Source organism: Paramormyrops kingsleyae, chromosome 1, assembly GCF_048594095.1.
Source record: "Paramormyrops kingsleyae isolate MSU_618 chromosome 1, PKINGS_0.4, whole genome shotgun sequence".
Lineage (NCBI taxonomy): Eukaryota > Metazoa > Chordata > Actinopteri > Osteoglossiformes > Mormyridae > Paramormyrops > Paramormyrops kingsleyae.
In genome coordinates this window covers 13319406-13342641 of record NC_132797.1, presented here as the reverse complement: position 1 = coordinate 13342641, position 23236 = coordinate 13319406, and the positions used below count along the sequence as shown (strand labels likewise).

The window sequence follows — 23236 nt, the reverse complement described above, 5'->3', positions numbered from 1 at the left end:
TCTGCCCCTCTTGCACTCTGCTTGCAGGTAGGCGGCCAATAAGGTTTGAGTTACGAGGTGACCTCATCATGTCATGGAAGTAAGGGCTGGAATTCCAATGAGGCATTTCAGGAAGATTAGAGAAGAGAGGATTCTGTAGTGAGAGTTACTCCCTTTGATGTCTACTTTAGACCATGAGACCTTGCAGACCGTTTACATATACAATAAGCAAAATAACACACTAAAGGAAAGGTGAAAAACAAAAAAGCACAATAGGGTCCCTTTTCACTAAGTATGAATCAACCTACATCAAACTTAAGAAATGCACTAACCCTAACTATCACAAGAATATAACAAGGATTATTGCCCCTTGTTCTCAACAAAACTGGTTGTCAGCTTGAAGTCAAAACGTCAGTGTACAGTCTACAATTACAATCACATATGCCTCCATTTGGACTGAGAATGTAACCCCCCCGCTAAGCAATAAGAACCTTACACGTTAAACACCTCCTCTTTGTTAGAACCAGCATTCTCTACACATAAGACCCCAAAGTTGGCCAAGGTACCCCACTTTTTATTTTGTGTTATGGATGAGATTATTGACGTTATGGCTTTAGCCCTGCTTATGTAATATATTTGATTAAATGAATTTATAGTGCATTTTTTAAGTAGTGTTGAGTCTAAAAGCAAAATCAAGCATCCAGAGGTGGAACTGCAGTAAAATTAGCGAATGCTTGGATATGCTGTTGTTAAAATACTGTATATACAGAATGGCATATGGTACGAGACCTCAAGTTCTCAAAAACCCCGTCATATTTAAAAACAAAGCCAGTTTGAGACTGATATTTAACATAATACTAAGTTATAAGAAGGGAAGGTTGAAACTGGTTGCAATATAAATATTCAAATTATGCATGATAATACAATAGGGATTCTGTACTAATACTGTTTTGTATCAGCAACTAGTAATTTGTCCTTTTACTTTTGTATGTTTTTCATTAAAAGGTCAACATCAGCATAGCGACAGAGCATGTGACATTTCAGTATCCTACAATGCTGAGCTGATCTTCACCACTTATATCACACTTACCCATCATATTGTAGAGGCTCTGAGGGGCAAACTGCCTGGGCATTTTCTGGATCGCCTCCTTGTATACAGACAGGGCTTCCTAGGAACAAAAGGGAGGAAGCCCATCATAAAGGAGTAAGTCTCACATGAGAGGGGAGGGGCTGCTATAAGGAAGCTTTTGAATCTGCATCGCAGCCGACCGTAAGTGAAATTTCATGCTGTAGGTGTTTCCTGGCAGTGCTCTGCTAATGCATTAACCGACTGCTGAATTGTAGCTATTTTAATGTTTCGCCAGACCACACTGACCAGGCAAATTATGTTAAATTACCTTGAATTTAGACATTCGTGTAAATGTCAGTTCTAAGCCTGACTTACAGGGTGGCGCTTACTTCAGATTGAACTTTCTGAGAGTGAAGGACAAATTGAGGCCTAATTATGGGCCCCGTCTGGAGTGCCATAGTACATCTGGTCCTGCCAGAGCGATATGGCATGTTACTCAAACTTGCTAGGCCTGCTCCCGCTCCTGACTCCTAGACGTGTCATTGGCTGGCGCCTGGCAATGTGGCACGCCGCCAGCTCCCTGCCGCTCCGCCCCCATTCTCGTCATGCTCCTCCAGCTCCTTCTGCCCACCTCCTGGAGGCCCTGCTCATGAAGAAGCTTGCCCAAGTTGTACAGGCAGCTGGTCACCGAGCTCCGGTGAGCATGAGGGTCCTTCAGGTTCTCGTCGGGAATGTCGGCACAGGTCAGGAACGTCCTCTTGGCCTCATCCATGCGGCCTTGGTCCATCAAGATGATCCCCATGTTCAAGTAGGCAGCTTGATGCACAAAAAGACACCATGTACCATGTATTAATAATAATTGTGGGCTGCCTCTTATCATCCATGGAGTGGCAGCACTTATTCAAACCAAATTACCAGGGAATGTGCAGGCATTGGGTTTCAAGAGCTCCCATAGCTGAAGCCTTTCACACAGGCTGTCGCAATAGACCATTAACAATACAGATCTGTTGTTAATGTACTCTTAACCGATTCAAAAAGTCACTCTGCCATTATTCTATTAAAATTGATTTTGGTGTTCAAAGAAATTGCATTACTAAACAAGACCTAACCCATGCTCAGAATGTGGGATCTTTGTTACTCAATCAGATGGAATGAGAGTACCGTTCAAGTAAATTAGAGTAGTCTGGGAAAATAAAAGCTTATTTGTAATTTGTCTTCTTTCTGGATCTACGATGTACAACAACAGCAGACAAGCCAATTTACAATGTGCCCAGAGTGGAAAAAAGCATTTATTTGCACAAAAGGTCTTTGCAATTTTATTAAACTGGCTACTAAGGAGTTGAGCCGAGAGCACACGGGGACTTCAGGTCGGGGTAAATAGCACACAACTGCTGCAGTCTCCTGACTAAATAAATGAAGTTTCGGCCTCATATGTGTGAAGTATCTGTGACAGATTAATGAACCAATGCCCACTTTGATGCTCCTGTACTTGTTGCCTGGATGAACCTTCTAATCTCAGAAGGCTGTGGTCCTGTGCCCTGTTTTAGTCCAGCCTTCCTAATTACGTTACCGTCTCTGTCTCCCAGGACCTGGACTAGACTGACCATCTGGCATACTGGGCAATTTTGCCGATGGGTACTTGGGCCGGCAAAATTTACTGTGGGGCCCTCCAACCACTCAGCAAAATTTACCGCGAGGGGCCCCAAAGTCCAGGGCCGATTTTTAATCCCATTCCAGCCCTGCTCAGGATCCTGAAATTACAGGTGAAAGACTGTACTTACAGGCCAGCGTCGGCCTGCTCCCGATCGCAAGCTTATAGTAATGCAGGGCCTCTGACGGCCGGTTTCCCTCCTGTAGCAGCAAACCCCTATGAAAGAAAACAGGATATGAGGAGGCCGTTCCATCAACTGTATCAAAGGCCAGAGGCACCATGTGTATTACACACTGTAATAGGGCAGAGGTTGGCCTGTCTCATGCTCAGGATTGGCTAAAACCAGCACGTCCATCAGTGTGCTGATCTGCCGCATTTTTGTACTGCTTATATATTGCAAAACAAATATATAAGAAATTATTTGCCATGAATTAAGTTTATGAAATTGAAAGGAATGTGTGATCATGCCCCCGTCAGCGAAAGTGTGTCCCTTACCCCAGGTTGCCAGAAGGTTAAATAAGACGTACGCGACAAAGGTCACATGATACGATATTAGTGGCAATGCCAGCACTGAGTACAGGTACATTCATACGCAGACACAAAACATACTGTGAAGCAGCGGGCTCAGACTTCAAAATCTGCCAGACTGACACTAATTTTCACCCAGGATAGCTGGGAAAATGGAGGCCTGCCAAACATCAATACAGTTCCATGGCATGACGATTGTCAGAAGAACATTCCCTTGCAGACAATTACAGAGATAGCATTCTGACCCACAGCCAACCATAGCTGTGATAGCTGTTTTAGGATGAGTCACTGCGACACGTTCCATAGGTGTTCCGGAACTCGTACAGTGAATGGATGAATCGGCCTACACAAGGCAACCGTGCTTTACAGGTCACTTGGCACCTGTCCTGAATGAAGCTTTCTTCTAGTCCAGGGGTCTTCAACCTTTTTAAAGCAAAGAGTCATTTTATCCGAAATGTATGACCCAAGATTTACAAAGAGCCGCAATGGGTAGAGAAGGGGCTTTGAGATACGATTTTTAATGCAATATGGGTGTATATGCATTTAACACAAAAACAAAACTTCAAGTACTTACAAAAAATAAATACTATTTCAGAGGGGAGGGGGGCATCTCAGTTTTAAATCACTTGGACGCATAACAGCACAAAGGTGACTAATATTATGACATTGTTCAGTTCTGTAGCCATAGTCTTTACTCAGGAAAGGAGGGGTGAGGGTGAAGTTTCTTTGGCTCTGCAGTTGTCTGTCCTTCACTATGCACTTCACTACTGTATCTGTGCTGACTGAGCAGCACAAAATGTCCTCACCACTCCAAACTCAGCTGGTTATAATAAGTAAACCGGAGAAAATATGCCAATTTTTACGAAGACCTGGGAAAGAATTATTTACTACAAAAAGTATAATAAAGAATTAGAATTCCCAATAAATGCTGAAGTGTACATCCGATCTCAGGAACAGAAGAAAACTCATAATTTCGTCGTAGAGAATGACTTTGAGGAAGATGTAAATGATGCAATTAAGACGTCATAGAAGCACGCGACAGAACTCATTCACATATAGCTAAAGAAATATCTAAATGAATAACAATATTAAAACATAAATGAATAATTTATCTTTACGAAAGTATTATAATATGTTAAGACATGAAAATGTGAATGTGTCTGTCGTTCTGAGGAGCCACAGCCACATGGCCAAAGAGCCGCAAGTTGCTGACCCCTAGTAGTCCAAGCCATGATGAGCATGATGAAGGGGAACAAAGGGATGGGAGCAAACATACCACACAGCTTCTGCCCAAGAGGGGGTCACCATTAAAGTCTCCTGCAAAGAGGGCAAATGAAAGGTACTCACAGGTTATACAGCATGTCAGCCATATTCCTGCGGTAGTACAGGGCATTTCGGTAGGCCCTCTCGGCCTCCCCCACCTTTCCCTGATTCTTCAGGACATTCCCGAGGTTTCCCCATGCTGATGGACACAGAGCGTGATATTTTCATGAAGTACATTCACATCAAATGATGACACGCCCTCAAAGTACAGAAGTAAATCACATCACAGAGGTGAAACTCTATACCAAACTGTCAACATCATTCAAATATAGATACAATTAACCAATACACTCACATACGGACATAAATCAACAGGATCTTGAAATGTTTGTTAAAAATATTACAAACGGCTAAATATGTCTTACATATTTCAGACAACTTTAAGGTTAAGCTTTGTCTTTTGGCAGTCCGTATGTATGTTGGAGTCATGACCGGTTTTACTGATTACATTTAATTCGTTTCCTTTTTGGTGTTGCAACAGCTAGTGAATTCAGGAGGAAGTAAAATAAGTATTTCACATTATAAGTAATTTGCACTGTACATTTATTAAAACATATTGTCTGCTCTGTCTGCCAGAGTGTCTGTTAGGCTCAATTTATTATTACGTGAATGACAGAATCCATGCTAGAAACCGCTATAGCACCTAGAGTCTGACACTCCCGTGCACCTCTGTTTGTTTTGGCTGCACTGGACCATTTCTGGAAGACAAATAAGGCTGAACTATGGATGAAACCATCTAGGAGTTGCCCCGACATAGACTTCATATGGACCACGACCACAAGCTGTCTGCTTCTCTGCCAGCACAAACAGATGTAATGTCTCTCAATTTCTAAAAACAAAATGGAGACTATTTAACACAAAGCTCGCTGAAAATCTCCAATACTTGACACCAAGTGGAGATGTGTGGAGGGATTCTGCCAAAAGGATCAGGAGACATGTAGAATAATGTTTTTCTGGAAAGTTACTCTTAAAACTGTGACAGCTGAGAAAGATAAACAGACAAAAATAATGAGAAAAAAATTATGATTTGTGTCTGGTAATATGAAGGATGGTAGCATTACGGTCCCAGTGAATAATTTAAAAGGACTATACTGTTAAAACTAACATTTTTAATACAATTTTAATACAACTTCCACATGGTGGACAATGCTTACAGCTTAATAAGTGCAGGTACATTTCTTATGAGAATAACAGTGTGCCGATTTAATCTTGTGCTTTAGGTACCAAAGGGGGTCTAAAGATCCATGTGTGATATGTAAACGTTTGACTTACCTTTTGCAGGATTCACAGTTACTCCTGACTTGTACAACATCTCCTCTTTCTGCCAGTCTCGGTTCCTCATCACAGTCCGGATCCCGTAGAGAATTACCAACAAAGCGCTGCAGTACATTAACAGTGTTTTGGAGGATCTTCGACTAAGCCTGATATACATGGCTCTAATGCCCACAGTCACCAGCAGGCAGAAGCCCATGCTGGGTATATAAAGCACTCTTTCTGCTACTACAAAGCCCACATAGAAAAATAAGTTAGTGGCAGGCAGGAAGGGAATGGACAACAAGCTGAGAGCAAATACAACCACATTCTCTGTGGTGGGCAGTGTAGTCCTTAGATGACTGGATTTTTTCGTCCCATTTTCTATATTTCTTGAGAGTTCTGAGTCTGAGTTTTGGAAACTGGAACCTGCATGGTAACTGTGCCCATTGGTGCAGGACTTCCCATTTGTGATGTGAGCCTTCCCATTGGTCTCTCTGTTCTTGGCCGGACTCCGAAGGCCAAACCGCGCCAGGAGCAGCAATCCAATATAGAAGGCCACAGTTTGAAGGTTTCTCCAATCACTAACACTCCTGAGGAGGGGCACGGCGTCCATGGACCAATCAAAGCTCAGGGTGTGTGGGCACAGGAGCAGCCACATGTTGAAGGCCGGCAGGTGGAGGAAAGTCAACGTCCTGGTCAGGATGCAGGGCGAGTCGGCCGCTGGGTTATCGGAGTTGGAGAAGCTCGGCGGTTTGTTGCCCATCCAATAGAGGCGGACAGCCAGGAGAACAAGCCCCCAGCAAGCCAGCAAAGTCACTCGCAGAAGCAGGCTGACATTTCTCCTCTACAAAGAGAACAAAGACAGCGTTTATAGCTTTCATTCAGCAGAAATCAGCAGCATCCATGCAGGGAGAAGGGAGCCATTGAACTGCTCTTGTTAGCATGTGATTTACTGACTAAGATTATTATCTATAGGGAACCTTAAATTGGGTTTAATTTTGGCCGTCTTTCGCAAAAGCAGGAAATTTCAAATAACTCCTATTTTTGGAGCATATGACTTGGAATATGCAAAGCTAGCATGTAACTGTGAATTGGAAATGTCAAACGCACCTGGTTTGCTGTACTGCTAGGACATGCACAGTTTTATGCACACTCAGTATACTTAGCCAAGTCTTTCCACTTCACCAAAAACATAGCTACAGTATCCAGGGAAAATACAGATTTTTTGCTATGCGCATAATTAAACCAAGTGCATGAACCAAACTATGGACAACTGGCAATTTTTTTGAGGTTCTGAGTTGGATTCGTAAATCATTAAATCAGTATTCTTATGTTTAAAATGTTATTTTGATGTTTTTTGTTATTTTTGTTTGCCTTCTGAGTACATTGAATACTATTCCACATAAAACAATAACTGATTGCTCTTTTTATGAAAAACAACATAAATCTTCTAATGTTTCACTTTACTATAAGCAGTAATTGCAGTATAGTTGAAGCCGTTCTTAACTGTTTCAACTCAGGTGCCCCATGTCCTCATTTAAGAAACAAATTCAATTTGTCCAAAGCTGTAGGACCAAATCAGCCTCTTAGATAAATTTACATTGCAGAACTATTACAACCCTTGTGAGAGCTGCCAGTCCTCTGCCAGTATTTTAACAGTGTCATGGGTCATTGAAGAGGGTAAAAGGTCCACATACCGTATTAACTTGTTATAATTGATGCAAAACACCATGGACAACTTCATTACTATATTATCTGTATTAGCTAGACATTTAGCATGTCCAGATAGTTAAAACAATTCATTCTTGAATGCACAGAGATATATTTTCATACAGTCAAACAATACCATTGTTCTAGTGATTATTTTTCATTACAGCCTATCTTTTTGAGAGACTGAGGAGGTTTTGTCGGCAAGATAAAGAAAATAGAAAACATTTAGTGAAACGCTGATATGTATTTGGATGTCGGCCCTCTTTGTGTTCTGGAGATTCACCCCGGTTGCTAGGAGATGACAAGGTTATGGTGACCTTCTTGTCCTTTATTAGCTAATTAAAGAGAAACCCTCTAGATTTAGGGGTCACACCCCCACAGAGCAGAAAGGAACATTAAGTGCTACAAAAGCAACATGTTATGCCAATGTTACTTATTTATGTGTTTATTTATCTACTGTAAATAGGGGCAAACACCAGCTCTACCAGGCTGGACAAACAACATAGCTTTTAGTCACACTAATCACGAGTTCTTTTTAAAGACCTCGGGGATCTTTGCTATCAGTAAAATTTATCTTCGGTAATCGGATTAGAAGTGAAGTGGCCATTCTGGCAAGAGCTGTTCTGGTTGTATGGGGGTGAGGTCCTGGACTCCAGCCTAATAAAAAATTAATAAACTGGGACCTATCAGAAACTCAGAGATTCTCATTAGACTCAGAGGCAGCTTCTGCAAAAGCACGGAAAGTGTCACAAATCTAATACGCGTGTGATACTTATCGTGCATGGTGTGACTGAACCAGTGCAAGTCGGGGCATGAGAAAGGCAGGCTAGATGGTTCAATAATGACTAAAAGCAGGGTTTACAGTTATTGATGGGTAGACTTTTCACTGAGGAAATAGGAGAATGTCTAACAGCGGCCTAACAGGTATGATTAGTTGCAACATCAGATCAAAGACACAAGATAAGATCAACATCCTTGCCGTACGAGTTCATTAAACACGAGGCAGGAAATACTTCAGAGCAAATCTTCAAAGGTGAATTTATATTGATACTTAGGGAAAAAAAATAATTGAGAAACAAGAAATCATTGCAGTCGAATATGTATTTATAATATTAAATTAATATATCCAGCAGAGTGAGGTTTGATCTTGAATTCGGTTAGAGCGCAAGGTGGAGAGACTGAACAGATGTTTATTGCAGGCTGAGAATTACCATGTTCAGTGAGATTTTACTGAGGCTGTTAGTAAGAGAGAGAGAGCATGCAACATGAGTGATCACAGTACCATCAGACCTTCTTAGAAATCCACGGGTTGCCTGTTAGAAATCACAAATTACACGTTCCAAGAGCTGGGATCAAAAGTAATATAAATGCCACTTTTTAAATTATAACCAGTACAAAAAACTGTAGTTCTTTTTTCTTTTTCTTTTTTTTAAAGCAAAAAGCCACTATTGTAGAACCCAGAGCTGAAAACTAAAGGATGGTGAGTTACTGAAGGAGACCCTGTTGTTCATGTATTTTTCTGTTTGTGTTGCTGTGGAGCTGTTTTGAGGTTTGGCTTTTTAAAGATTTCAAATGTTTTCCTATCTTTTGTATTCACGTTGTATCATGTACTCTTTCTGTGTTTCTGTTTTTTTTCTTTTTCTTTTTTTTTTGTTAAGGTGTTTTTTAAATTTGCATTTGGTTTTGTGTTCCAGCTTTGCACCCCGCCCCCCATTTGTGGTCTATTGTGCATGTCTCTTTACAGTACTATATCTCTCAATGTAGAAGCATGGAATTCACATAAGAAAACGCCAAGTACTCAAGGGGTTTATATGTCGGAAAATAAGCCGTAGGTCTCAGGCTTTTTAGGAGACAGTAAGTGTCCCTCCAAGAAATGCTTTTCATTAGCCAAAAGCAACTCTCAGTCTACCTATGGAGATCCTCAATGTCAAAATAATCCATAATCCATGCCCCCCCCCCGCTCATAAAATAAAAGTCCATTTAGTGCAATTGGACATCTCAAGCACTTCTGTTTCACATTACTGTCTAGTGCCTGCAGAGTAAGCCGCAATGGCACACACGTAATTAAGGTCCTGCCCCAATCCCCCCGCCCCCGCCCATACCCCTAATTATTGCCATCAAAGAGGTCTTGAGTCCTTATTGGAGACATCCAGTAACGGATATCCAGAAGGTTAGTGGGCAGAACATACAAGTTTTTATATCAGGAGAATGGTTCACTCTGCTTCTTGGCTTGTGGCCTACTGCAGTATAAGTTTATGGATGCTTTTTGTGCTAGAAATTATGCTAAAATGACAAAGATGTCAGTTAGAAAAATTCCATTTATGATTCGTAAATTATAATCGGATGCATGTTTCCTGATTCTACAGTATGTTTCTAGCATACTAGCTTTCACTTGGGTGGGTATCAGAATGAATGACACTTTCTCCGTCATTTGCTTTCTTGAGTTAATGTCAGGCCTACTTGTTGACTCACTAACTATAATACCTTCCAACCACAGTGTATGATACAGTGTGTCCCAGTGGTTCAAATCACTAAGCGTTGCACACATACACCTTGCAGTTAACCTTGTAGGCAAATACCTTTACGTTTACAAACATAAACTATTTTGTAATACAATCAATAAACATAAATATTATTTAGGCACAGTACAAAATCACAAAGTCAGGGTCACACTAAAATTCTCTCTTTTTTTTTATAATTATATCAGCTAAGGAAGCACATTTAAACACAGAGATGGTGTGCACAATTGAATTTCACAGAACAGTCCCAGACTCTTCAAGGAAAACATTATTGTTCATTTAGAAGATAAAGTCCATTTTAATTCACTTCTAATTTATAGAGTCAGCATGAACTGACTGTCCCAGAGTATCAGGATTGCACTGCCAATTTGTGCACTAATCATTTTCCTTTCCTCTAACAGTTTTTTTTGGAGTTCAAATGGCTAGGGGAGATTTCCCAGTCAGACATTTACTATAGCAATCATGATGTAATCATTATCTCAAATGACATTAATATATACCGGTAATATAAATTTATGTTTGCGTGTAACTGTATGCCATGGCAAATTTATATGTTTTTGAATCCAACCACGGGGGTAACTGGGAATTTCTGGCTTCAGAGAAAATCTCTGCCCCCCAACCCCCCACCTGTTTTAATACTGGACCAGGGCAGTCCATCAGCTAACAGAACCCCAGATTACACAATACAGTGTGTGAAACAATACAACTTTTGTGCCATCAAAGCTACACCAACGGTGTGTTATGTCCCATAAAGAACGATGGTATATACAGTACCCACATAAAGAACGGTGGTATATACAGTACCTACATAAAGAACGGTGGTATATACAGTACCCACATAAAGAACAGTGGTATATACAGTACCTACATAAAGAACGGTGGTATATACAGTACCCACATAAAGAACAGTGGTATATATAGTACCCACATAAAGAACGATGGTATATACATTACCCACACACAGCTTAGCTGCATTATACAGCAGCAAATGTAATTGAAAATAGTAAAAAAGGGGACAATGGGAGATATGCTTACTGGAATAAGGGAAAGAGATAAAAAGGAATAATATCCTGTCCAGAGTGAGCAGATTGTTTCCAGGACCCCTCCCCCCCCCAAGTCTCTGGCGTTCCCATGTATCCGCATGTCCTTGGATACAAACCAGAGTGAGATAGCTCATTATCCACGGCTACACCAGCATTCCTCTAGATAAAGCCCCAATGAAGCAGAGGACCTTGGATGCGACTAGAGGACCGTGTCGGGCTGCGACATTTAAAAGAAAAAAAAAAAACATTTTACATGGAAATTAATCATCCGAATAAATGCTCACAATTTTTTTTTCATTTTGTTTCCATATTAGGCTGAAACAATGTTGTTAAACCATTTATTATAACAAATGACAAGATAAGATCTGTTTTTTAAAGCGAAAAAATAACATGAATAAAATGAATAATAATTAAGCTGTAAATCACGTAAATAATTACTTAACAACACAACTAGCAGAAAAAGAATAAATCTCAACATACCATAAATGCCAACATAGGTTTCGCCTTTGCTTTTAAATGTATGCATTTTATACATGTAGAATGACAATTTGCCTTTACATCATGAAAGTGTGACATTGTGTGATGATGTCATTGTTGTATGTGACTGTATTTCTCATGTTACCAACAGCTCAGCAATGCGTGTAGCTGCCGTGCTTCTTACTGTCAGAACACAGACATAAAAATGTTTTTTGGGAAAAGTTGCTTCATGCTAAATAACCGTTTAAAGGTATGCATTGCAGATCAACAGCAAAAAAAAAATTTAAGAGAGAACCAGCTGCAATAAATAATTCAATCTGTTATGCCTTTTATTACCTGATGGGACACAAAACAATACACAATGCCAGCATTCTTTTCTTCAAGAATTTAAGTATAAGTATGAAAGGCTTTTATAAGCCAGTAATGTGAATTAAAATGGAAAAAAAACAGGATGCATCTGTAAGTAATGCATGATCAGAAAAAAATAAGTCTTGGCTGTAATTGGGTGCTCGATAAGGCTGGTTACATGTGTAGTAAAACCTTCTGGAGTGAGACTGAAGTAGAACCAGAGGCCGGGGGGGCTAATTAAGGCCCTTGTGTCACGAAACTCAAACCATGGTTCAGCTGGAGAATATGAACCAACTGATAATCCAGTGGGACTGCATTCGCCGGGACCTGCCAGGCTTCCAACCCAGCAGCAGTGGATGACTTTGTCCCAGAGAGCGGACTCTTCTCTCCAAGTCAACTAACAAATGCGATTGATAAACAGCATGGATATCTACATGCTCTCCTTCGACGCCGAGGATATAAAACTGCCCATTTTGATTTCCCTTACTGCAGTAAAACCCAAGAAAAAGGCAATAAAAGAAAGAAAAACTCTTCAGAAAAACATGGGGTCTTCAAAAGCCGAGGCAGAAACTTCTGCAGGACATGCAGTACAAGTTCTACCTAAAAAGGGAAGCCAGGGAACATGTGTAGAGTACAATCTGACTTGATAAGCCCAGTGCGTACCCGTTCCTTTCTTTGTATCTTTTTCACTGCATTTCTTCATAGTTTAGCCTTCCCCTGTTGACTGTGTTTGCTGAATGACATTATAATTAAACTTTTCTGTTAATTAGAGGTCAGTGGAGCCTGACTATAAAAAGACTCTTCAGTTTCAGCATGTCAGCCCTTATGACTTCCTCATTTGGGTTGCGAGGCACGCCATCAAGTAAACATGTTTTCTGCTTCAGCCTTGGGCATGTGAAAAGCACTGTTTTGACCTTGACTTGCTCTGGCATTTTTGGGCAGTCCGTTCAAGCACTAGACGGGTGAGAGGGAGGCTGGAGATATGCAGGCTCTGTTATTTTTTTTTCTTCCTAATTAACACAGTTGGTCCTGTTCCTTCCACATCTATAGCTGATGAGAAGCCAGGAGTCATATGCTTTAAGTCTTTGTCCACCCACCACAGCAGTTATCACCCATCCATGCTGACATATACAGCCCTGGAAAAATTAAGAGACCACAGCACTTTTTTTCACTCATTTCTCAGTTTATGGGTGTGCATCCGTGAATTAGCCTATACTGTATGTAGCACTGCAAGTCACACCTTCCTATTCCTTTTGAAGGTCACTTCAGGGCATCTACTCATTTATGAGGCACTGCCAGATAATTTAATTATCTTTGGCATTAGAAAGTTGCTTAAGCCCATTACCTGGCTGGTTTCTGGTCGTTCCCAGTGTCTCCTGCTTCACCTTATTCATGTGAACTGCTGTCTTAGAAAATTTGAACCTGGAAGCAACCTGCTGCTCAGCGTAGCTTCAGCCAGCAGAACCAGGATTAAACCAGGATTTAATAATGTCGATTTTTTTTAAATACAGAGTGATCTCTTATTTTTTTAATGTCATGTTAAGAACGTCCAACTTCCGGACCATTATACTAAAAATCAGAGTTGAATACAAAGGTTCATAACAGCCAGGGATGGACATAGCTGGTACGCAAGTACGCATTCACCTTTAAAAATGATACGTACGACAATCGATTGTTTGTAAAAAAAGCAAATGTTTACTTATTTTATGTGCATGTGCACTGCTATGACAAGAAATTACCTTGCATTTTAACCTGAACACCTCAAATGAAGTCGAGTTAGCATATAAAGATTATATATATATATATATATGTGTGTTTTCATATCAGCGCAATTAAGCCTTTACACTGTTACCACAATCGATTGTCGCATGTATCGTTTTTAAAGGTGATTGCGTACTTGTGTGCCAGTTAGTCTATGTCCATCCCTGATAATAACAAACACACACTATTTTGTGACGCTCATGAAAACATTGCGCCGCTTCAGCGGTTCATCAGCTTGAGGTGCAGTACAGTACCGTATGTTGTCACTTTAATTATTACTGTATTATTATTTGTAAGAAGTTTTAGTGTAATTAGAAGTGTTTACTAAGTGTTTTACTTGCGTAGAAAGGTAACATATATAAGCCTACTGTGTATGAATACAAACATTTTGACGCTAAATAAGAACTATATGTACCTGTTCTGATTTACTCACAAATTTTAATTAAAGATATTCAACCTGGATTTTGTTTGTAACTCGGGGACTGCCTGTATTGCGTCGGCAGGCACAATAATGACATGCATACTGCACAGGTAGGTAACATTATTTTGGGAACGAAATTGACCATGACACTTGGAGAAGGTGACGGTAGCCTTCGGCACATTGGAGGATTCGGGTCATAATTGCTTGGCTGGGGGGAAAAGTAATAGCAATAACACGATGAACCACCAGTGTGGTCAACTGCTCTGTCAGCAAGGAGAACCTTAATAAGGCAGCAGACATGACTGGTTGAAAAAGAGGTTCCTGTACTCACTCACCTTAGTTCTACTGAGCTTCCTCTGGGAAAGAAAACAAAACCAACAACAGATGATAGCATACATGATGAAAACTCTAATCTATTGAACAGCGACAGTTAATCACTAGCAATGATTCATCATAGAATAAACATGTAGCCAGAAATCTACTGGACAACAATTACTCCTCGTTAATATATTCCAGGAAGCTATTAGGCGTCCTATTTACTTCTGGAGAAATCATTTCTCTGAACTAGAATTTGTCAGATTGCCAGGCTAATTGAAGAGCTGTGCGGATTATCAGGATGCTGCAAACGATTACACTGCCTGTGTGAAGCAGATCATAGAACTGGGACAGATCTGAAAAATCAGAAGTTGATTAGGAAGAAAACAGAAACGGAAGTGCACAAGAGACCTGTGGAAGGCCCAGCAAAGATGAGGAAGGGAATAAATGACTGCAGACAAATGTATAGCTTCAGGTGCTAATGAGCTGTTGAAGGAACCAAAGTAGCATTATGTGGGAATTGAGATTAAATATATGCCTCCAAAATGATAAGGAATCAGCTGGTGGCGCTAAGCACAGCATCCATCCATCCATCCACCTACCTACCTACCTACCTACCTACCTACCTATCTATCTATCTATCTATCTATCTATCTTATGCGCTGCATTAAAGCAGCAAATGTTCCCTGGCGCATCGTTAATTGCCGTTAATCCTCTACGGTGATTTGCACTCAGCTTCAGGCTTTGAGTGCTTTAAACCCATCCAATAGCATGAAAAGTAACCCTCCATGTTTGCTGAACATAAAAAAAAAAATCGATGTTCCTCTCAGGTTGTCCTTGGTATCGTGAGAGAGGAAACAAGCCCTGCTCTTGAAACTGGCCAGATAAATGCAGGCATAATTTAACATGGAAATTACTAAATACTTGTGATGGTCACATTAATATACAGGTCTTAGAAGAAGATGAGAAGATATTGCTACTGCTAACCATGGAGTAAACCTCGTGTAAAAAAATGTTGGACAGTTGTTACTGTGCATGAAAACACATTGGCTTATGGCACAATAATTGTCCATCCATCCATTCCCTAACTGCTTATCCTGGTCAGGGTCACAGGACAAAACTAAGAACTTTGTCCTTTAAGGGTAGAGCCAGCAGAGATGGAACAAGAGCAAGAGAAATAATCTTTTAATGGAGATCCAGGTGTTTCAGGTTCATTTAAGTTTCCCTCTGCTATAAGATTTAGCAACATGATCTACTTATACTGTGCAACCAAATTAAGATCCTAATACCAGCAGCTGTTTTTACACATGTAAACAACTTTTATGATGCAGAAAAGACAAAATCATAAAAAGCTGAAGATACCTTAAAAAGGAGGACTGCGATCTGGCGAAGCTTGAGCCGGTGGAAGATGAAGAAGTCGTAGGCGGCAGCCACAGCCAGCACGGTGACCCCTTGTTCCTTCCACAGCATGCTGCAGGCCGCGCAGACCAGGCTGCCCAGCAGCAGGGCCCAGTGCCAGGCCGAGCACGGCCTCGTGGCACAGTGCTGCGAGTAGCACCTCAGAGACGACAGGAAGAAGAGCGCCGCGCCCACGTCGGCCCGGCCGACCACTCCCGCGACCGCCTCAGTGTGCGCGGGATGAGAGGCGAACAGCAGGCCGGCCAGCAAGGTCCAGCGGCTCTCGCCCAGCAGGAGGCGGGACAGGCTGGCAAAAAGGCCGGTGACGAAGCTGTGGAGCACCACATTGACCAAATGGTAGCCCCAGGGATCTAGACCACCCAGGGCATGGTTCAGGCGGAAGGACAGGGTGCAGAGGGGCCGGTACGACTTGTGGCTGCCACTATGGGTGAGGAGGGTCCCCCAGAAGTCATCGTAAAAGATGTTGATCCAGGGAGTTTCTGGGAGCAAGTCCTGATTGGTTTTGATCACACGGCTGCGAAAAAGCAGTAATATGATGAGCTGAATTTATGAAACCAAGGGCCAAATGATATTCATAAGAAAATGCAAGAATAAAACCAGTAAACTTAGCAGGGTTGTTATAGGAATATAATATGTTTATAAGTAAGCTTTTGGAAAAGGGGACTTAATTATATATAATCAGCCTATCCTGCGCACATTGCTGAAGTTTAAGAATATATAGCAGTTAATATCAAATGGAGCAGATGTAGAGACATCATTTATCACGAAAGAAATGTGCAAATTCTAAAGACATTACATCAAAGCAGAAAAAACACAGCAGCAGTTGCAAAGATGACGGCACCCGTGGCTTTGAAGACGGCGTCTATGAAAAAGCAGCTTGCATTTAGAAGTGAATTAATTTAAGGGGGTATTATGGATAGCAATAACTTTATGGATTATGGTAACATTATCATTTTTAAACAGCTACATTGTTCATTTTAATCAGTATGTTGTAAGTTTATATTACATTCTAATATGTACATTTATGAAAAAATGGGATTCATAATTTGCCAGCGACATCACTCCGGTTCGACACTAAAAAGTTTTTCCTTTCACCAGCTACATAAAAGAAGGCTGTGAAAGGCAGAGTTTAACAAGCCTTGCCTGCCCTTTGATTATTCCCACAAACATGCCATGAGGTTAGTAATAGTTTCTTTTTCATTTTAATTGCATTTTTATTACTCTATTTTTCAAAGGCAGCATTCTTGTGCTTTCATTTATGACTGTATGAACTGCAAGTGGAAAATGGTACCTTTTTAAATGTGTTATATGCACCATTGTTAGAATCTCAGGAGGAAATTGCCAATTCATTGAGAGAGAAGCAAGTGTCCCCAAAGCCACCTTGGATTAAATATCACATGCTGTCTCAGATTGAGATTTAGCTGGTGTTTCAGTGGGGTGCTGGTTCATCCGTCTCCCTGCTTTACTACAGCTGCTGCAAACTGCTGCTTGAGTCTCCTCCGGCTGATCGATTACTCTCTTTGTTGTCTGGTTGCCCATTTTTGTGGAAAAAAACAGGAGAAACTCTTTCTGAAAGGATGGGTGTTATATGTATGGTGACACATCACTCCCATGACCACCATTAAAATCATCCACCATTTGTGCCACAGTAGCCCTTCTGCTGGTTTGTACCAGACCACATGTCAACTAGAAGTATCAAATGTGGGCATACAATCTAATAAATCCCATACTAACATAATGGAATTTCGCTTATAACGGACAATTTGGTCCCCAGGGCCGCTTTTAGCTGTAGTTTTGTTGGGCTATAATGGACATGCAGGCTCCGCCTACAAGGTGTATGGTGTGCCGGTGATATCCAGCGCAGATACGTAGTCGGGATTATTAATAGTCACGCATCTGGTCAGGTAAAGTTGGATTACTACATGTACAATATAATAATCTATACGACAAGTGTGTCTGCTGGGGTGTGGCATGAGTAAATGGTGTCCTGTAGTTGTGTTCTGGGCAAACAGCAACTCTGGATGTAACGGACTTTGGATACAACGGACCATTTTTCCAGGTCCCTTGAAGTCCGTTATAATTGGGTTTTACTGTATATTTATGTATGTATGTATGTATGTCCGTGACATGTAAGGGGAATAATGTTGGTCTGGGACTGAAGCTTGCTCTGGGTCTGATGTCAGATGATATCCCTGTCCCCTTGCATACCGTCCTCAACGTGTCACTGGGATGCAAGCACTCATCTCCATGATGCCCTGAAAATACCTCGCAGTCAAGTGAAGTTTCCAGAGCACAGTAAAAAGAATGACAGCCACACATTTCAGACTTTAGTTAAACCCATACACTGAAATCTCTCTCAGCTTACTTTCCAAGCTGGGTTGAGCCTGCTGTTAAAGGAAGAGATAATCTTCTGGGCTTTCCACTAAAGTATATTTCTGGTGTTGTAATAGCTAGTTGGTCCCAGACCAACATTATTCCCCTTACATGTCACGGACATACATACATAAATATACAGTAAAATCCAGTTACAACGGACTTCAAGGGACCTGGCAAAACGGTCCGTTATATCCAAAGCCACCTATAAAATGCCTGTTATCTTACGTACTTGGCTGTCTACTTTATATGACTGGATGACATTCAAATCCATAGGATGGATAAATGAATGGCATTCCAATCAATGTGGCATAGAAGGCTGAATGACATTCCACTCCATGTGACACAGAGGTCTGAATGACATTCCAAACCATGTCACATAGAGTTCTGAATGGAATTCCAATCCATGTGGCACTGAGGTCTGAATAACATTCCAATTCACGGAATGTAAAGGCATTCTGCTACAGAAGAAACAATGGAAATGGACGTCTGTAGTGATTAATTAAGGATTTTACAGAACTGACACGAAACCTGGAAATCGTAGCTGGAAAATATCTATTTAAAGCATTCATGTAACCGATATACAGTATAATGGTAATAACAATATCAACAGGCATCATTTTTGGATTGCTGTTATATCTAGTTGATTCTGGGGGCGTTTATAAAATGAAGGCATCTATTACTCAAATAATTGTGATTCTTAAGCTTTAAATAGACTCAGGAATGATCATCAGGATACACCCCGCACGGATTCGCCTTTATTGTGAATTCATTATTCTCTGTAATTGAAGCGCAAAGTTACAAAACTTACTCAGTCCACGGAACATGGATTCAGTAAAGTTTCTGTTGACTTAGTTAAAGCCCTTCATTAGCTTACATGAGGACTGAGTGAGTTTTGGGGCCCAGTACTGTAATATATGATAAGGAAGCCTGACTTCAGGTCATTGGCGGTCTCATCTCAAAAACAACAAAAAATACACTGAGTAAGGTTTGGAATTTTCTCAATTGAGAGTTGATCACTCATCAGCAAGCTTCTAACAGGAGTCTTCTAACAGCGAAGCCATTGATGGAAATAGACCACTGCAGCATATATAAACGATGACCCACTGGTACTTGGTTTGTCCTTCTTAAATAAAATGGTTCAGTCATCATCACTTAAATGTTAGTTACAGAATTCACCTACAACTGCATTATTTACGTTCCCGGTGGTTCCGTGTCTGAATTTAATTAAATCGAGTCCTTCCTCTTCATAATGTCAAACATGCCGATAGCTTCACCTCAACCTGTTACAGCTAGATGATTTACACTGGAGAAATTAGTGCTCCGTCATGCTAGAGAGAATAAATGAAAACAGATCGACTGCCTCCAGTTTTCAGCCATGGGGCAGGAGGTGTGAGCAAAGAAACCTGTATTAGAGCAGCAACACATGTGGCGGCTATTTATTGCACATGAATTTTGCACTAAAGTACATGAGGACAATATACACTCACCTAAAGGATTATTAGGAACACCAGTTCAATTTCTCATTAATGCTATTATCTAATCAACCAATCACATGGCAGTTGCTTCAATGCATTTAGGGGTGTGGTCCTGGTCAAGACAATCTCCTGAACTCCAAACTGAATGTCAGAATGGGAAAGAAAGGTGATTTAAGCAATTGTGAGCGTGGCATGGTTGTTGGTGCCAGACGGGCCGGTCTGAGTATTTCACAATCTGCTCAGTTACTGGGATTTTCACGCACAACCATTTCTAGGGTTTACAAAGAATGGTGTGCAAAGGGAAAAACATCCAGTATGTGGCAGTCCTGTGGGCGAAAATGCCTTGTTGATGCTAGAGGTCAGAGGAGAATGGGCTGACTGATTCAAGCTGATAGAAGAGCAACTTTGACTGAAATAACCACTCGTTACAACCGATGTATGCAGCAAAGCATTTGTGAAGCCACAACACGCACAACCTTGAGGCGGATGGGCTACAACAGCAGAAAACCCCACTGGGTACCACTCATCTCCACTACAAATAGGAAAAAGAGGCTACAATTTGCACGAGCTCACCAAAATTGGACAGTTGAAGACTGGAAAAATGTTGCCTGGTCTGATGAGTCTCGATTTCTGTTGAGACATTCAAATGGTAGAGTCAGAATTTGGCGTAAACAGAATGAGAACATGGATCCATCATGCCTTGTTACCACTGTGCAGGCTGGTGGTAGTGGTGTAATGGTGTGGGGGATGTTTTCTTGGGACACTTTAGGTCCCTTAGTGCCAATTGGGCATCGTTTAAATGCCACGGCCTACCTGAGCATTGTTTCTGACCATGTCCATCCCTTTATGACCACCATGTACCCATCCTCTGATGGCTACTTCCAGCAGGATAATGCACCATGTCACAAAGCTTGAATCATTTCAAATTGGTTTCTAGAACATGACAATGAGTTCACTGTATTAAAATGGCCCCCACAGTCACCAGATCTCAACCCAATAGAGCATCTTTGGGATGTGGTGGAATGGGAGCTTCGTGCCCTGGATGTGCATCCCACAAATCTCCATCAACTGCAAGATGCTATCCTATCAATATGGGCCAACATTTCTAAAGAATGCTTTCAGCACCTTGTTGAATCAATGCCACGTAGAATTAAGGCAGTTCTGAAGGCGAAAGGGGGTCAAACACCGTATTAGTATGGTGTTCCTAATAATCCTTTAGGTGAGTGTATATACTAAATAGTCAGTATACATACTGATATATACTAAACAGGTTGGGCAGTTAACATTGAAAACTTTGCAATATATGATGAATGCCATACTGTGGGTGGTGTGCAGCTTAGTGGGTTAGGATGCTGGGGCTGTGATTGGAAGGTTGCCTGTTCAAGTCCTATTTCATTGGGCCCCTGAGCAAGACCCTTAACCCCCGATTGCTCCAGAAACTGGCTGAGCCTGCATCTAAGAAATAAGTACATTTCGCCACACGGCCAGTATAGGTTGTAAATTCGACAGAAGTGACATATTTGATACCATTCGTTCATTATAGTCTAACCCCCAGTGGCACGTAACTCATAGATGATACAAGGTATAAAGCCAATAATAGAGTTGAAGCCAGTGACATGTATATGGAACAGCATGTCTCATAAATATGTCCTCCAGTACAGGGGGTCGTCTGCACTTTGATCTTTCTGGTCGAGCCCCGGAACAGGCCTCCCTCCTGTTACCCAGGTTTCTTACCAACAACTGCTCCCGTAAGGATCCCTCTGGGTCACCAAGCTTCTTCCACATACCCACATGTCCTAAGCAGTTTTTCTCCATATCAATATCAAAAATGGAGGAATAAAAACAGAAAAACTTCCAGAAAAAGAATCCATGGCTTAGAAGCAGTTGCAGAGTCAGTTGATCGTTTTGTCTTATGCCTTAAAATAATACTCAGAAGTAAATCACCAAATGTTCCTTCTCTACCACAAAAAAGCTCATGACGCCTTGAAGACGCTGCAGAGCTTCCATGAACTGATTAACCAACTATATATCTATCATTGGTCTGTAGCTTTTAAGCCCATGACTGACTGTTTTACAGATCTTACCGTAATTTATAAGTTAATGACATTAATAAGGACATCATGCTGTTTAAATCTTTACAGGAAGAATTCTGTCATCCAGTCCATATTCTCTACCCCCTTTATCTTTTATACACTGAGAACATGCTGCCATAGGTGAGCATATTTCCTGACCCATCTTGAGTTCTGCAACCCTGTAAATATGCTCTATTACTAATGTGCCCTCCACATGTAAGAGGGGTGTGGCACTTCAGAACAGGCAGCCATCGGCCCACCGCTGTTCACTTCACCAAGTCCATCAGATTTTCTTACTCTGTTAGCTGATGGACTTCAGAAATTATAGTTCTTGTGATGTCCAGTGTTGAAAAAAGATGACACTCCTCTAACATCACTCTAATGTTACCATGTCATCATTATCACTGACACATACAGACATTTACAATTTCACGAAAAGACACATACACACACACACACACACACACCAGGATTATCTCTGTATATAATGACGTTAGTGATTCATGTCCAGTTAGATTCTGCTACTGGAGGCTGATGCTGTGAGGACCTGGGCTTCTAAAGAACTCGTCTGATGTCATAATGTGTTAGCAAGTTTCCAACAGCTTTCTGAAGGACATCAACCTTACAGACAGGTGCTCTGTTGACATTTACCCCATTGCTGTTATTTCCTGTGCACTTAGAATGTCATTCAGTCACCCATCCATCATATTCCCTTCAGTTAGTGTCATGGTTGCTGCATCACAACATGGTTGTGTCATCGTTTCACAAGTCAGTTCAATGCTGAAATTTTTGTTAGTGCAAATTTTGTTGTTCACCAAACAAGCAGATACGGGATAGAATGAAATGCTCACCCAATAAAGGTGATAATTCCCAAGCCTAGGTAGACATAGAAAATAATAGCAAACTAAAGTATGGTAGGGCAATCAATGTATTTTTCATTTTCACTAATACTAATACTAATAACTCTTTTACTGTGATCTTTTTATTTATTAACCTTTCTCAGCTAATTATAAATTATAAAAATTATAAAAGCTAAATGTAGAAACAAACTGTCTTTCTATATATATTACATATAATATTATATTATACGTATATCACAATTACTTGATTAAACTTGATTATTATAAAGAACTGATTAATATTTTCCTTCTAGATTGCAGGGGGCATGAGGATCAAAATAAAGAGCAAAAACATCAGTTGAGTGGAAGCACTTCACATGAAAACTAAATGAAAATGCAGCCATCTGTCAGATGCAAAGCAGAACATAAAAATCACCACAGCATGAATACAATACAAACACATCTTAAAAGAAGGCATTCTGGTTCGATGGACTCACCCAATAATGCGAGGTTAGCCATACATACGCACCATTTAGCCTCTCGGTGTAGCCTAGCCTGTCTTTGCCATCCCTTTGACTTAAATCATTTTGCTTTATTTCCTTTCTCTGTCAAAACAATTGCTGTTATAACTAAGGTTATAGTCCTACCACTTTGCCA

General features: G+C 40.9%; 1 protein-coding gene across 2 annotated transcripts in view; it reads right to left on the bottom strand.

Annotated features, from left to right (window-relative positions):
- The window catches only part of LOC111837922 (protein O-mannosyl-transferase TMTC2-like), a 57721-nt gene that overhangs the window by 16754 nt on the left and 17731 nt on the right, over positions 1 to 23236 (bottom strand). Inside the window, exons 2-7 of one of the 2 annotated variants that reach the window (XM_023800388.2) lie at positions 15761 to 16331; positions 5823 to 6648; positions 4575 to 4689; positions 2830 to 2915; positions 1680 to 1864; positions 1070 to 1148 (exon numbers count right to left, since the gene is read on the bottom strand). In XM_023800388.2, coding sequence (XP_023656156.1) covers positions 1070 to 1148; positions 1680 to 1864; positions 2830 to 2915; positions 4575 to 4689; positions 5823 to 6648; positions 15761 to 16331 — 1862 coding nt within the window. The remainder of the gene's footprint in view (positions 1 to 1069; positions 1149 to 1679; positions 1865 to 2829; positions 2916 to 4574; positions 4690 to 5822; positions 6649 to 15760; positions 16332 to 23236) is intronic. The other variant, XM_023800389.2, reaches the window with a different exon arrangement.